We start from the raw sequence: 16,552 nt of genomic DNA, 5'->3' as shown, positions 1-16,552 counted from the left end.
CTTTTAAAAAATTAATGACATGCTTTGGAATGTTCTCCAGTTATACAAACAAAAACAGACACATTTTGGAAAATCAATAAAATATTTGTTTTAAGTATTTTTTAAGACTGTACAGCTGGAGCTCCAGGTTTAAATTAGAGCTCTGCCATTAACTAGATATGGTTGGTCAAGAAAATTAACCTTGTATTTAATCGTCCATAAAATGGGAATAAAATAATAAGATCTATACTAATAGATTTGATGAAAGAATTTAATGAGATAATCTATGCAAAGTTCTTAGTCTGGCACTTGGTATATGAATAAGTGCATCACATAATGATGTTAGCTATTATTACTGTGGTGGCATTATCTTTCCGTTCAAAAAAGTACAACTTTCAAAGCTTTGCTGTGTTGGTGACCTGTAGTTTAATAATCTATTGCTTCTCTTTCAATCTTAATTTCCAAAGACATAGTAACAAACCATTCCGAATGAAGCATCTCCCCTTGCAAAACTTAACCTTGAGTCGACAATTCTTGTAATTATTAAATATTCATTCACTAAAGTAATTGTTTTTTTAAAAAAATAGAGGTGATAGGACAATGGCCTAACTACAGATCGCAATTAAACTTTATTTCTCTAAGGCAGGCAGGGTGAATTCTTTGCTCTGAACCTCTTCGACTCCTCTCCCTCTCCGACTCTATAAAAGAGGGAGCTCCGAGCCCTCTCTGGCGCACGAGGTTATTTCGTCTGTCCCCAGGCGTGCCAGGTGAGCCCCGTCGGATCCGGGAGGGTGAGCTGAGACTCGTCGCGAGCAGTAGCTGCAGGGTACCAAGCTTCGACCTCTGCGTCCCCGCGCCTTCGCGGCCTCCCGCCGGTGCAGGTCCGGGGCCCCCAGGCGAGGGGACGAGGTTGGCCTAATCTGCCCAACTTCTGGGCCATTTACCGTGCTCTGGCCGCCTTCCCGATTCTTCCCTCCGCGCCCTTGCCTGCTTCTAGCCTACCCGGGGCTCCGGAAGGGAAGGAGGCGTGTCCGGAGCAGGCGGGAGGGAACTGTATAAAAGCGCCGGCGGCTCAGCAGCCGAGCTTCGCTCGCCGCCTCGCGCCGAGACTAGAAGCGCCGCAAGAAGCACGGACAGTGGAGAGGGCGCTGCGCTCGGGCTACCCAATGCGTGGACTATCTGCCGCCGCTGTTCGTGCAATATGCTGGAGCTCCAGAACAGCTAAACGGAGTCGCCACACCACTGCTTGTGCTGGATCGCAGCGCTGCCTTTCCTTATGAAGAAGACACAAGTGAGTAGGGCGCGCCCGGGAGCTCCCAGGCTCGCCAAGAAAAATCGTGCCCGGTGCCCCGGGGAAGCCGGCGCGCCTTGGGACCTGCAGCTGGGGCGTGCAGGGCTGTACCTGCCGGGTGAGCCAAGAGGGTGAGGGGGAGGCCGGCGTGGTGTACGATCCCGAGCCCGCTGAGCCAGGGAGAAAAGGATTGGGAGTGCTGAGAGGGAGCCTGTGTCAAGTTTGGAGATTCCGCAGTTAAGTTTTGAGCTGTCAGTCGGAAACCGCAATTCCCGTCTGGTGGAAAGATTGGCTTTTGGGCCGTGGAATTTTAAGTTATCACGGGAAAGCATGTCTTTGCATAGGAGACGGTTTTCCCGTGGATTCTGGGAGATTATGAAACAGCACCCCACGCACCACCCTCGCTGGCTCTCTCTCTCAGATTTATTTGCGTAGCCCCGAGGTGGGCGCCGGGCACCGGGAGCGGCACGGACGCGGGTGCAGCCGGGGGAGCGAAGCCAACGCGGAGCTCCTAAGCAGCAGCTCTCGGCGGGGCGGGAACCTGCCCGGCCCTCCCGGGAAACTTGGCTCTCGGCGGTGTCTGCCTAGTTTGCGGCTCTGTATGGGCTCTAAAGAGCTGTAGTACCTCCACAATGCATGCACCTTTTCCCATTTCAGCAGGGATAAAGGCTCTTTATAAAATAGGCACCTCTAAATGATAGTGATTGAGATAATTCCTAGTGCTGCTAAATTCTGCATTATACATAAAGCACTGTGGGTAAAGCGCTGCCCAGGGGGACAATTAGATTTTTTTTAGTGGTTTTTTTTTTTTTTTTTTTTTTTTTTGAAGAAAATACCTGGTTCGTCCTTTAAAAAGGGCCGCCACGGTGCCCCCTATCCACAGTTCTCTTCACCATTGTTGATTCTTACCTCCTCTCACTTCTCCCCCTTAGAAATTGTTATGTGTTGTCTGCCGCGGGTTGGGTAAGGGTTGCCCTTTCACCCCCCAGAGGTTCTGTCGGAGATTGCAGTTCCTGAAATGTGTGGAAGGGGTGGAAATGGTGGGGAAAAAGGAAATCGGGGTGTTTGTACACATCGTTGGTTTAGAATGAAGGCATCAATGTGCTCAAAATGCTTTATCAAATGGCCTGCTTAGCATCATGTTTTAAACAGATACCTAGGCCTGCAAATGTACACGTTGGGAAGAAAGTTGCAAGACTCTAGCCCCTTGTACCGATGTGGTAAAAGGCAGGGAAAAGGGACATTGCCTGGCTGAAAGAGGCTTACGTAGTCTCTAGAGCACTCTCTAAGAGAAAAGAAGCGATGTGCCTCTCCCCTCTCTTGCAAGCTGGTTAGCTTTCAGGCAAGGCATTGAGCGCCACACCTGGAATCACCACAGAGTGCTGTCGAAATGCAAATGTTACAGATGCTTGCAACAAAAGAAAAGTTTTATCATAATCTCTTGATTTAGACGAGCTTTCTGCGGAATTACAAGAAGGGTAGAGACCTATTCCTTTTTGTAGTAGCATCTGCTCCCATGAATGGTAGTGGTGAGATCTGGGGGAAGAAGCTGCTACCTCCTAGTTCAGGAAAAGAGCCTAAACCTTCCTATTTAAAGAAGAACACAAGAGACAGATAAGGTTAATGTCCAACACTCCAAAGCCAGGGGATGTACTATCAAGACACTCTGAGAGGCAGTAGGATTGAGGATCCTTGCACCCCTGCTTTGCAAAACAAATGTGAGCTCTGTAATCTCCTTTCTCGCTTTGATTAAATGGCTGTGTAAATCGGATTACATGGAATAATTCCATTGAAAACTAGAAAGAGGTCAATCTAGTCTGAAACACTGTGGCTGTGGCATTAAGTGACTCAGTGCTGCCGACCAGAGACATTTGAGAAAGCTAAGTATTTTAGATATGTGACCTGTTCGGTCACATATCACACAAGTTAAAGTGCAAGCCCTTTGGGGGAACTTACTGATGTTAAACGCCTTGCAGGCAAAGGAGGGCAGTGCCCTTGTTGAATGAAGGCATTCATTGCCTAGGATCTAATGACCTTCAAGGTTTTCTTTAAGAATACTTCTAGCAATTCCACAGTCACTGAAAAAGGGGACACTGGAAATAGCCCAAAATCAATAAAATAATCTGCAGACATGGGAGGGGGGGGATTAGATCTTCTTTCATATTGTTAAATTTTCTAATCCAAAGTTAAAAAGACATTTTCTGTGCAAATGCTGCATGGATAGAAAGTAGCCTACGTAAATTGTAAACTAAGAAGTAGGATCGATTGTTCTGAATCTAATGTTATCCTCACCAGGGAAGAGTATGTATTAATATTTACTAAATAGTCATTTATAAACATGGCATCAATACCATGGTTCTATTATAAAGCAGCTGATTCTGTACTGTCCTACATATAAAGAAAACTTAATATTTTAAAATGGACTTTAATTTGAATCACACAGCTCTGCAAGAATCATGGAGACTCCAGTATTCTGGCCTTTCAGTCAAGCTAAATAAGTGTGAAAATTCCATCAACAACCACTTGGGGTTTGATGAATGATTCATTCATTTAGCATGTGTGGTACACTTCAGTATTTTGAATATAATGACACAGGCAATAGCCATGAGGAGCAATTGTGACAATACATTTAATCACAGTTCTACAGAAATGAATGTCTTTTGAGTTTTTCAGATTTCCGTTTGATTTGATTTTATTCAGATTGTGTGGTTTTACAGTTTCTAGAGGTAATTGTGGCTTGGGCTTAGAAAAATGTCTCTTTCAACGTGTAACTATTTTTTAAACATAATATTCTGATACACCATTTTAGACTACAATCAAGGCACCATATTTTGCAACACTGATTAAGATTTGGTTAAAAGTACCATCAGCTTAATGTACCTGGTGTTACATTTATCAATGTTCTGCTTACGTTTTAGTTTGGGGATGGTTTGTAAGAAGTGTCATAACTGCTGTCAATTTCAGAAATACTGAGATAAGAAAGATTGATCTTGCAAACAATGTAAAAAGGCCATTTTAGGCATACTAACTCTCAGAGAATAAGCAAATAGAATGCTAGTTTTCACTACTCCAAAGAAAATATCTCTTTTATGTCTGTATGAAGTTTGTCATGTGGGTGACGATGCAAGTTTACTTTGTAGAAGAAAATTAACATATTTATGAAAAGAGCATTTTTTTAGTCTTGTCCTTAAGATCACTCAATTTGGAATGTATGCTTTGAATAATTCTAATTTATGTAGCTTTTAATTGATACATTCTGCCAAGACTTTAAAACCTAAGTGCTAAGTTGATTACATTTAACATAAAACAAGGAAAATAACCATATGGAAATCTGAAAGTCTGGGCCAAACCAATTAAAATTGCTAAATTTTATTTACATCAAACTGCTGATTTGAAGAGAGCAAATTCTGGGTCACATTTGTTCTTTAACAATAGGTGATTGAAATGTTTCTATCACCATAAATCACATAAAAGTTTCCCACTCAAATAGCAAGTCTGGATATTGGAGGTTTTTTACATGGATTGGCAAATCCCACTACGTGTGGCCTTCGCTTTCCATGTCTGAGAAACACCTACAGTATGGTTGATGGAAGGATTCTAGGCTCTAGCTTCTGAAGACTTAGATTCTAATTCCTGTTGTACTACTCATGAGACAAATGACCTTAGGCAAATGTTTGTTAAACTTTTGGGGACTTTTGTTTTTTGTAATCTGTGTGATGATAATAAAAGTTATAAAGATTTTTCTCACATGATGGCTTTATGGACTAAATGAAATTTTATATGTGTCTTTATACCAGCATGGTAGCTTGCTATATGTACAGTTTGAATTTACTGTTCCTCAGAAGAGAGTGCCTGCTGGCCTACTTTTACAAGCGAGAGAAAAACTGACTTATTGCAGTTAAATGATGCCTAATGAACCAAGCACAGAGACCAAGTTTTCCTAAATCTACATCTGTCGATTTGGTGACTCCCATGATAGACTAATATCTATATTAATAGGCTAATATCTTAATTATAGACTATACTTAACACACATCAATCCAGGAATATGTGAAGACAAAGGTGATATGTGGGCATAAGAGGTGCTACGTTTTTGAAGGTTTTTCTTTTAAAGTGCAAATGAATGAGATAATTAGAATAGAAAATAGAAATGGAAAATGGAAATATTATCATTATCGCTGACTCAGTTTCATGTTTCCACATTCTTGCTTTCTAAGTTCTCCTTCTATGATTCTAAGGAATTATTTTGTTTTATTTTATTTTATTTTGGACAAAGAGACTTGGTCAGTTTCCCATCCCTAATGTTCTCGCACTTGCTTTTCTGAGTGAGACCATGCATTCGTTTCTGTCGGGTGTCTTTGTTGTCTTTACCAGGCAACGTGCAGTGACTTTTTTTTTCATTATGCTAGTTTGGGACTTTTATTTTTTCTTTTCTGGATTATCTTAATGTTCCCTTTTGTAAATTAGGGCAAGACATTTGGATACAAATCTCTGAGGAGTGATCTTTTATCTTTCTTTCTAGCAGATAAATCATGAGCAGCTGCAAGAGACTGTTCTTGGTCTTAGTCATATGTGTAGCCAGAACAATTTACAAAACAAATTGAGGGAACACCAAGATACTTTTATAATATATGCTACTCTCAGGGTTGGTTTTTTATAGGCTCTGTTTTGTAGAAACCATTGACTGTAGCCTTTCTGATTTATAGATGCAGCAAGATGTGTTTGCCTTTTCACTTAATTACAAGTATACTAAAAACTATTTACAGGGGCTGGGAGTTTAAGAGAATTGTCATGATCCCATCTCTACCTATTTCTTTCTCTATAGAAAAAAGAGGTGGGGGAGTGATTTTCTCATAGTTGAGGCTCATGGTTCTTTCTTTAAAATAATAATGTGTGCCATCTAAAGGAAGACTGTTCTTTATTACCTGTCTTTGTCCTTTGGCTACATTTTACTGTTTTTCTAGGCTGCCCCTTTGGCTTGGGTATTAGGAGACTGATTTCTTTTATTAACCTGGATACTAAGTAGTAGTAATTTGGGAACTTATTTGAACTCCAGATCTTAGTTTGTTCAACGGTAAAATGAGTAAGTGAGACTAGGTGATTTCTAAGTGCCTTCTGGTTCTAAAATTCTCCATTTCTAAAGTACTAGTAAAATAGAGATTTGAACCAGATGGCATTTAAGCTTCCTTCAGTTCTCAGATTTATGTAGCCATTGCTTCAGTGTGAGTACACATTATAACCATTGTTTTATGATTATGAATAAGTCAATGGAGAGAAATGAAGGAGATTTAAATTTAGACTGTTCTACTTTTATCCATTTCACCTACTACTTGATATTTCTGTATGGAAAGAATGGTATTTACACTTTCCTGTTTTAGCAAAATCCATAGTTAAAGAGGATCTTTACTTTCTCTCTTCTAAATTTTTAAGTTCTATGAAAAAGAATTCTAAGACAAAGTCAGCTAACCAGAGGAGATAAGTTTACAAATTGGGAATGCTTCCCTGTATTTGCCTGTTTTTTCTGTCCATTTAACTTCCAGTACCTACGTGCATGGAGTTGAAATGGAGAAAGAAAACCAAGAAGGGATCTGATGATGGAATAGAAAGAGCCCTGAGGGGAGAATCAGAGGAACTGATCCTACCCTTTGCTCTGCCTCAAGGTGTGTGACCTTGGGCTAGTCTCCCAGTCTTAGCATCTCTGAATCATGCCCAAGAGTTAATCCTGAGAAGATAGTGAAGATGAGAGGCTGCAACTGGAGACACAGAGGTGGAAAGAGGAGGGAGCCTCAGGGAAAGGCGGTTCCTGCAGATGATACTATGCCAAGTCTCTCCCTAGCTGGCTTTTGTCTGGGTCCAGTACCATCCTTGCTTGCTTACCTGAGCTGGAGCAAACCCAGTAGCTAGCAGCAATAGCAGCCTTTTGTTTTTTGGAGTCAGAAGCTATGGCAGTCTTTTCTTGTTGACATGAGAATATTCCGAGATCAGCTGGACCCTCCTCCAGCTAGAAGAACACACATTTCTCAGAAAACAGGGACATAACAATGAAGATAATGCTCTTCTCTAATCACTGGTATTATCCACTGAGCTATTCACTAAAACGAAGTTTAGAATTGAGGCAATAGTCTAGAAAATTAACAACAACAACAAAAAGGAGCAATGGCTATCATTGGGATATTTGGATGCAGGAATTCAGCACTTGACTTTGTGCCTGTAGCTGTTGTTCCGGAGCTCTTGAGTGCTGCTGATTAGAACATGGTAAATTGGGAGGGAGCAGGGCAATTAGGTAGCCTTTTCTGTGTTCCAGGTACACAGACAGCAGCTCAAAATTTGTCTGTTGCTCACAAAGAATGCCTTTGCTCTTTGGGGTGACCATGTAAAAGGACATGAAAGGACCACTGCAAACTCATCAGTGCTCACTCGAAAAAGCAAGCCTTGTTCACCTTTGCAGAAAGGGCATCCCCACTGCATAACTGCATCCCTGTGCAAACCTGGGAGGAAAGAGCACAGCTTGGAGGGGGGGTGTTGTGTTTGTCTTGTATGCTCATATGTGTTGCTTTTTCAGGAGCAAAAGTTCATCTGCTGAACATAAGCCTGGTGAGTGCTTAGAACTTTTCCCTCTTTTTCACCTTGACATAAAATCCCTAAAGCAGAGGACCTTTCAGTGTCTTCCCTCTGCTCCAGGGCTGAATCGCATCTCATTATTGGCTTGTTTCACCTAAATGTGAGTATTTGAGTGGCAGTGAACCAGGTTGCCTCTGAGGAATACAACTGAATAGCGGTGGCCTGTTGCGAAGGAACCTCTTAGGGCCCTACAGTGCTGAGTTTTCTACTGTTTACTTGGAGTTCCTTTCTCAGTGCCCTCCCAAACAACTGCCTTGGGAAAACACACAGATTCCTTGACTTCCAAGAAGAGTGTGACAGAGAAAGCGTGCTTTGTTATAAAGGCCTTGTCACCCTCCTGGGATGTGGTATCCATATGGATGTACTGGCTGTTAAAATTTATATTCACTGCAGAACTTGAGATGGAGGAGTGGGGAGAAGGGAGGGTAGAGATGTTTTCATATAAAATTGTTTCTAACATGATCTAGAAAACCCAAGGATTGCAAAACAGACCTCAGCAGTCATACTGAGCAGTCATACATCATTATTTATGGTTCGTGTAAAAGTACAATTTAATGCTTCTGAAATAGTTAACACATTAGGGATTTCCTTTTTTGATGAACAGCCAAAAGCTCTGTGATTGCTTTCGTTTGGATTTCTGGCAACTTTAGAAAACTGCTGTATTCAGTGGGCCCTAGTCAGAAATCATTGATGTGCTGTGTTAGTCAGAGGACTGACCTTAACACATATATCATTCTGCTGTTTGAAAGATACATTATCACAGTACAGGAGAATGGCTGGTGCTTTCTACTTCCAGGTGGTCCAAAGTGGGAACTAAACAAAATGAGGGGATAATAAAGGGATTAGGCAACACTCATGAAAAATGCAGAGGAAGTTATTAGCATAATGTTTTTACTATTTGGATGACATTAATTCTATGTAGAAAAGCACTGAACTACAAAATAGGGCTTACATAATTCTTCCACTATCTTTGTAACAAATTATATATATGTATATATATATGTACGTGTTTATATTTATTCTTAGCCCCTGCCCAGAAAAGTGTTTTTAAAACTTTAATTCCTGTTTGTAATGTACTGAAGCCACAGTACTCTATGCTTTAATAATACTTGAAAAATAATGTACCTTTTCTTTATTTGAAACTAGAGTGTTTAAGAAAAGAATATACATATAGGCATTAAGCTTACTTGATTTATTTCATATACAGATACACATTTGACTGTAGAGAATTTTAATTTAAAATTATGAGTAGCTTCTAATAATACTAGCAAATCCTTATATAGTGCTCACAGTGTAAGGACCTGTTCTAAGTACTTTGCATTTATTTATTTATATTTTTCAGTAATTAGACTTTTAAATCCAAGACTGATTTGCCCATTTATTGTTTGCACTTCTGTACAAATGTCACACATAATGATTCAACTTGAAGAGATGAAATTTACTGTGCTATGTGTCAAGTGTTTGGCATTTAAATGTGTAGCCATTTTAAATAGCTTCTATCATTGTATTATAAAATCAAACCATCCTGATAATAGATCATGCCAAAATGGCACTTAGTAGAAAACAGTTCCAAGATTAATTAATTCATAGCACTTTTCCGGTGAGAGGTAGTTATTATTTTTTAAAACCCCATTTCACAGATAGGGAAACTAAGACGAGGTCTCTCTCCTGCCAGTCCCAGGTGTTTATTACAAAAGAGACTCAGCTGGCATTAACCACAGCACATTAGTGTAGCTTAATACCTCAAAGATATGTATTCTGTTTATATGAACATTGAATCAAAAACAAATGCAACTCAGATATTCAAAACAGCTGCCAGTAATAGAATTTGGACAACAAAAATTTCATGATTGCAGTTGCCTCAAAGAGTGGCTCCTGCCAGCTGCTCAGTAAATACACTTGGAATGTTGTGAAATGAATGGAGACCTAATTCAGGTTGTTAGGTACTGATACATTTTTTATAAGCCTTTTTTTTTTTAATGGCAAAATTTTAACAAGTGTGCTAGATCTATTATACACACAAATGTGTTTGGTGCATGGCTGGCAAAGCTACTTTGTTCGCTGTTTTACAGCATTTTCAGTGAATGTGTAACATCATTTACTTAGTGAAACTGGAGATGATGTGAGAGAATAGCAAAGGTTTGAATGGGTATAGATCAAATGTAGTATTGGTTCTGCCACTTACCAGCCCCAGTAAGTTTTTCTCTTTGAACTTCACTTTCTCAGTATTTAAAATGGGCACAGAAGTAACCACCTAGGAGTAGTATTGATGTGATAATTAAAAGAGATGGACTGTCTAACATCACAGCAACTGGCACTTACTTAATAGGTCATCGTTTCCTTCTCTAAAAGAATAGTAAATCACACAGAGCATTATACAAATCTGTATGCTGTAAGACATAACTTCGGTGTTAGTAATTCCTGGCTTTGGCTATAGGACTTTCATAAATAAAAAAAAATTAAAACCAATCCTTAGAGACTAATAGCTTAACTCTCTTTTTTATACATTATATATCTTATTTAACACTCATAAACACCCTTAGCAAATTTTTAAAAGTTTTCCCAATTTTATCTCCTTTACTTTTCTTCCCTTTCTGTTCAAAGGAAATAGCTATACAAAGTAGGCCAAAGACAAGCTGTTTAAGAAGTAAAAGAAGAGCTTACCAAATAAGGAAATATTAAGACAAATTAATAATTAATAACTGTGAATTACTCCCCATGGGTGAAGCACCATGCCACAAACTGCACAAGTGTATCTCATTTGATTGTAGCAAAATGTTGTAAAGTACATATTATTATTTGGCATCATTTTTTTAACAAAGAAAAAAAAAAACCCTGAAGTTCAGAGAGATTACGAAAACTTGCCCAAAATGAGCATTTAAAAAGTGCAAGTAAGTGGAAGAGCTTGGATTTGAAGCCGAGCCTGTTTAAATCTAAAGGCCAGATTCCTTCTAATCACTACAATGTAATGCACCAGTATAGACACTCATGCATACACATACAAACTGTAAGGCTTGAACTTCTTTGTGTTTTTGAATTTATGTGTGGAGATGAAGATGCATTTTAACCTTACACCAGAAAGACTGAGAGCAGGCAAAGCCGAGTCCTCTGGTTGAGTGATGTGTTGCTTCTGACCCCACACTCCTCAGTACTTACCAGAAGTGTAAATGGTTGTATATGAGCAACACTCCCACAAGTCAGGGAGCTTGGGTTTCCTCATCAGGCTCTCCCACCCATCTCCCCAGCAGTCAAAGGAAACCCCTTGCCTGACTCATCGGACTGTTGTGAGGGAAGCTCATTGTAAACTCTAAAGATGTCCTCTTACTTTATGGAATTAGGAATTACTTCATTGCCAGAAAGCTTTCTGTCTTTCAAATAAAGTGGTACTTTGTTGGCAGAGGGCAGATTTTAAAATATTTTAAAGTTGTGTTTCAGAGGAACTTCTTGGAATGGAAAGCTACTTCAGAAATTACTTTTATCAATTTGCTCTGACCCTCTTTACATGCTGTTTTGGAAGATGGTTTTAAATGTCTGCGATCATATTAGAAAACGATTTGATAATAATGTCTCTTATGTCTGGGTTTTAAAGCTACCAGCCTTTTATATTGTGGCCTTTGTTTTGTTCATTTCTTATCAATCCAACTGCATTAATAGTAAAAAAAAAAAATATTTTCTGCACTAATATCGCAGGTTTGGGTGATTGTCAGCACATCCTTATCAGCAGCATCACCTTGTAACTTACTCAGTAGCAGTTTAGTACAAATGAAAGTGTTGGCTAAAAAGTCTTGGCATCATCTCAACACAGGTGAAGGAGACAACAGAACAGAGATGTACTTAACCAAACTCTGCTTTGGTTACTGTTCTGTTTGGTTACTGTTTGGTTCTGTTTGGTTACTGTTTGTTTGGTTACTGTCTGGTTCTGTTTGGTTCTATTTGGTTCCTGTTTGGTTCTGTTTGGTTACTTAACCAAACTCTGCTTTGGTCTGCTTTGGTTGCCTAAGAACGAAAATCTCTTAGCCTCAATTTCCCCATCTGCCAAACAGAATGAGCAATGGTACATTTCTCATAGGTGGTTATAAGGATAAAATGAAATAATCCACAAAAAAGCACTTAGTCCAGTGCTGGACAACAAGAAAATACTAAATAAACATTTACTCTTGCTATTACCATTAAACAAATGGTAATGTAATGCTTATCAACAGTGATGACTCCTTTCTTCAGGAAAGTGACTTTAACTGCAAAATCTCAACTACCAGAGTGAAAGGGAAAGTTGAAGCAATTTATCCAAGTAACTCCAGCCTCAAATTCACTTTTGTCCTGAGTAATGTAGCTGTTTTTATTCTTTTTTAAAAACAAAAACTGAGAAAGAAAAAATGCATATATTTAGAATCACAAAAGAGTTTACCTAGACCAAAGTTACTTCTTTCTATCATGTGCCCAAGATCACAGCACCAATATGTGGTGGCTGGCTTATAAACCAGATTTGGATTCAGAGCTCGCATTCCCAAGCTCTTTGCTTTACCTGGAATTAGGGGAACAGAACATGAGTCATTCCTATTTTGAATAAGTGAGTGATTTCCTACTTTTCCCTATATGAGTGAGGTCATTTTCAGCATCCATAAAAATATAGCCACTTGTCAAAAGACAATGGAAATAACATGGCTTTTGTGTGAAAAGCACATAGATTTTACCTCTGGCTCTTGACTCTAGCTTGACATGGGATCTTAGGCTATTTATTTATCTTTCCTTAACCTTCTCTTAACCTTCTGTAAAATGGAAGAATAGTACTTTGCAGCTTCCTCCTATTGCTTCCTCTTTTTTTTCTCCCTTCTTTCCTTGTTCTTTCCCTTTTTTTTTAAAACCTAGAAATAATGTTATATACCTAATTTGTAATCACAAATCACAGTCACTCCAATAATTGTACTATTAGAAAACAATGTTTTTCAGAATTAACACTTTTTCCTGCTCTACTTTTAAGCAGTAAATTATATTTCTCAAAGTGTTTGGCTCATTGGCCTTGTGTAGACTGGAAGAAGCATGGTGTTTGGAGTTAGACAGAATGAGGTTTAAATCTTATCTCTACTATTATGATTACAGCATGATATTTATTTCCTTCCCTTAGTCCCCAATATCCTCATTGGTGTAATGCGGTCTTAGGGGTAATAGTACATAGTTGGAAGAACACAATAATTAAATTAGATTATAGTCTGGGCAGGGTGGCATATGCCTGCAATCCAAACACTTTGGAAGACGGAGGCAGGAGGATTGCTTGAGCCCAGGAATTCAAGAATAGCCTGGGCAACATAGTGAGACCTCGTCTCAAAAAAATAAATTATAAATAAAAAAATAAAAATAAATAAATGAATGAGATAATATGTGGAAATTGTCTGACCCAGAAGTCATACTCAGTAAACTGTATCTGTAAGCTTTAGGGAATGGATTATGCCAGCAGACACATCAGTATGTATTAGACTGTCTGCTCTGTGTCTGTAAGGATGTTGACACATGTTGGTGACCTCACAACTTGTGAAAGTCAAGAGAGTAATTAATTGAGCAGTGTTCTACATACTATACTGTCCATTGAGAGGCCTAGTGTTGTTGTATTGTTCTCAGCCTTGAGCAATAAAAAATTTAAAGTTTCCAAATACACGAAAACTTTAGTTTATTAATGGCTTCTAAAATGAGCCTCAAATTACTTTTTGTATAGTATGATCATGAATAGCTTTGGAGACTCATAAATCTGGAATCATCTCTTCAAACTGTATGACTTTGAGTCACTTGAGTCTTCTGATAACATTCTGATTTTCTCACTTGTAAAATGAGGTTTATAATAATGTCTAACTCCTAAGGTGGCCGTGAGGATTAAATGAGCTAATGTGTAAGAAGGGCACCAGGACAGGTACCAGAAAACCTCGGTAAATTTTAACTCCTTTCAGATAAAATGCAGTTTTGCATTCGAAGGTTGTTTATTTGTTGTTTTTATTTTATTTTACTTTTTTTTTGCATGTGTTGAATTTAATAACTGTATAGAATCAACAGTTTGGAAATGTTTCCTTTATGAATTCAGGTTTTATTTTCTTGTCAGTGGTTCTGTTTAGTTTAAGGGCTTGGTTGTCCAGATGCATCTTTGAGTAAGTTTTGTATCAATCAAGACAGACGCAAGTTACTTTTATCAGTCCATTACTTCAGGTAAACAAGCATTCCATTCTTTGACAGAACATTAAACTGTTATGTTCTTTTTGATGGAGTGCTGATTTGTTCAAAACACTTGTGAAAGAGAGAAAACAGCTCCTGTTTTCTAACTCTTTTGTAATCCAAAGTTTGTTTCCAAAGGTTTTCTGGAAGTTTATTGATTGAATCTTTGATTATGGATACCACAGTAATTTACCAAGCCAGAAATGTGGGAAGTAATTTTGGGTTCAGTTCACAGTGGGATCTAACACAACAGTTTGAACCAAGACTAAAATGCAAAAATCTCTTTTAGATATTGAAAAAGAAAAAAAAGTATATATATATTAAAGTCCTTGCTTTTAAGGCCCAAAGGAGAATGTAGTAGAAACATTGACAAGTGTTATTTTTGTGAATTGCTTAGAAACAGAATTAGATTTAACAAGGAATTCCTTTTGCACTTTTCCCTGATGATTTGTGTCCTACCATTTGAGGGGTAGTACAGGAAAGTCAGAAGAACTTGCTGACAGCACAGGAGATCCATATCCTAAATTCATGTATGTAGTACTGTATTTCTATGAGGCTTTCAGGATGTCCATTTTGTTAGCCATCAAAATGTGGGGGTAGATCCTATAATTTTAAAGGTTCTCTCTAATGCACACAATCTAGAGTCATTAACAGAAGTCTGACTGTGTCATTACCCTGGCTAAAATCCTCTACCGACTTTACATTACCCTCAGGATAAAGTCCAAACCCTCAGCACGCTATACAAGATCCTCTGTGGTTTGGCTGTTGCTTATCTCCACCACTCCCTGAGTGGTAAGTTTCATTCCAGCGTCACCTAACTATGTACAATGACATACCTATATTGCTGTACTTGGTCTCCAAGGTCCCGAGGGCCTCTCATTTGGGTAGCTTTGATGGTCTCTCCCACAGGAAGTCCTCCCTGACTTTTGTTTGCTTTTCTTCTCCAGCCCCACTCCCTACTACGTTGTTCTTACCCTGAGCTCTTATAGCATTAAAAAAAAATCATATCACTTATCACATTATATTAAAGTTACTTTTTTACTTAACTTGCTAAGTTGTCTAACACTGGTATCCCTAGCTAGTGGCACAGTGCCAAAATACTGATAAAGGTTTTCTGAACTAAACTATGAATTTAATGCCAGATGTCTCTTTAAGGGACAGCATCCACCTATCAGCATTCTAAGAATGGATCCAGACATTTGACAATTTTGTGCCCGCTGACCTCAGCCGACACATGAAACTGTGCATGTAACACTGTCCTGGATAAACATACATACATTGTTCAAACATAATTTTCCTCAGAAAGAGAAATGATAAATGAGCCACTTGGGGTGGTAGAAGAGAATGGAGACGGTAAATTAAAAATAAATAAGTAAATAAAGGAGAAAGTGAGGCAATGACTTGCCATTCTTAAGGAAATAACACAATAGGCTGAATGACAAGGACCAGTTGAAACTCACTAATGCCAGATATATGAAGACATAAGAACCAGAAAGGATTTTAGGGCAGAATATTGTTGATGATGATAAGGATGAAAAATATTGCTTTCCAATGTTTATTCCCTGTGCCAGATCCTGAGCTAAATCTGTTACATACTTTATGTCTCCTGATTCTCCCTACCTGTGAGGGTGGTGGTAGTGTGATTATTCTATTTAATAGAAGAGGAGGAATGTGAGCTCACAAAGGTTGAGCAAATTGCTCAGCATCTTACAACTCTCAGTCATCAAACCTGATCTGTTTGTTCCTAATTTCTTGCTTAGTATTAGTACTGTTGTCGTTTTCTTTTCTTACCTAGAGATTTTTTTTTTTTTTTTAGATGGAGTCTCGCTCTGTCGCCAGGCTGGAGTGCAGTGGTGTGATCTCAGCTCACTGCAACCTCTGCCTCCGGGGTTTAAGCGATTCTCCTGCCTCAGCCTCCTGAGTAGCTGGGATTACAGACACGTGCCACCATACCCGGCTAATTTTTGTATTTTTAGTAGGGATGAAGTTTCATCATGTTGGCCAGGATGGTCTCGATCTTTTGATCTCATGATCCGCCCGCCTCAACCTCCCAGAGTGCTGGGATTGCAGGCCTGAGCCAGCGTGCCCGGCCAAGATTTTTTTTGATGCATAATAATTCATGAGCCTATTACAAATATAGTAAATGGATTCTTCCTTCCCAGCTCACCCACACTCAAGATGCTTCCTTTAAAATTCTGTTAACAATTTGTGCTGGTTAATAGGTAGTCAGTGCAATACACAAATAAAGGATGTTGTGTAGTTTTGGATACTGAGGTGTATAGTCTGTCTAAAAGGGGTTGAAAGACAAAAATATGACAATATGAGAGGGTTCAGATGATTCTATTAGAAGGATATTTATGTATTTAAGACAAATATGGTTAAGGAGTTTAGCAAAAATAATGTTTCAATACATAAGATCGGAGATTAAGTGTGGAGGAAGAAAGTTGGAGAAGGATTAACAAGAAG

The 16,552-nt window shown here is 38.9% G+C and overlaps 1 protein-coding gene across 2 annotated transcripts in view; it reads left to right on the top strand.

Annotated features, from left to right (window-relative positions):
* The first annotated feature begins 596 nt into the window (after positions 1-596).
* Positions 597-16,552, top strand: part of KITLG (KIT ligand) — a 91,753-nt gene continuing 75,797 nt past the window's right edge. For both annotated transcript variants that reach the window (XM_011988897.1, XM_011988896.1), the window contains exon 1: positions 597-1,270. In XM_011988897.1, coding sequence (XP_011844287.1) covers positions 1,256-1,270 — 15 coding nt within the window. In that variant the 5' untranslated portion in view covers positions 597-1,255. The remainder of the gene's footprint in view (positions 1,271-16,552) is intronic.

The sequence above is a fragment of the Mandrillus leucophaeus genome, unplaced genomic scaffold (genome assembly GCF_000951045.1).
Source record: "Mandrillus leucophaeus isolate KB7577 unplaced genomic scaffold, Mleu.le_1.0 Scaffold340, whole genome shotgun sequence".
In the NCBI taxonomy this organism is placed as follows: Eukaryota; Metazoa; Chordata; class Mammalia; order Primates; family Cercopithecidae; genus Mandrillus; species Mandrillus leucophaeus.
The sequence above is the reverse complement of the archived record's forward strand: the minus strand, read 5'-3'. Positions and strand labels throughout refer to the sequence as shown.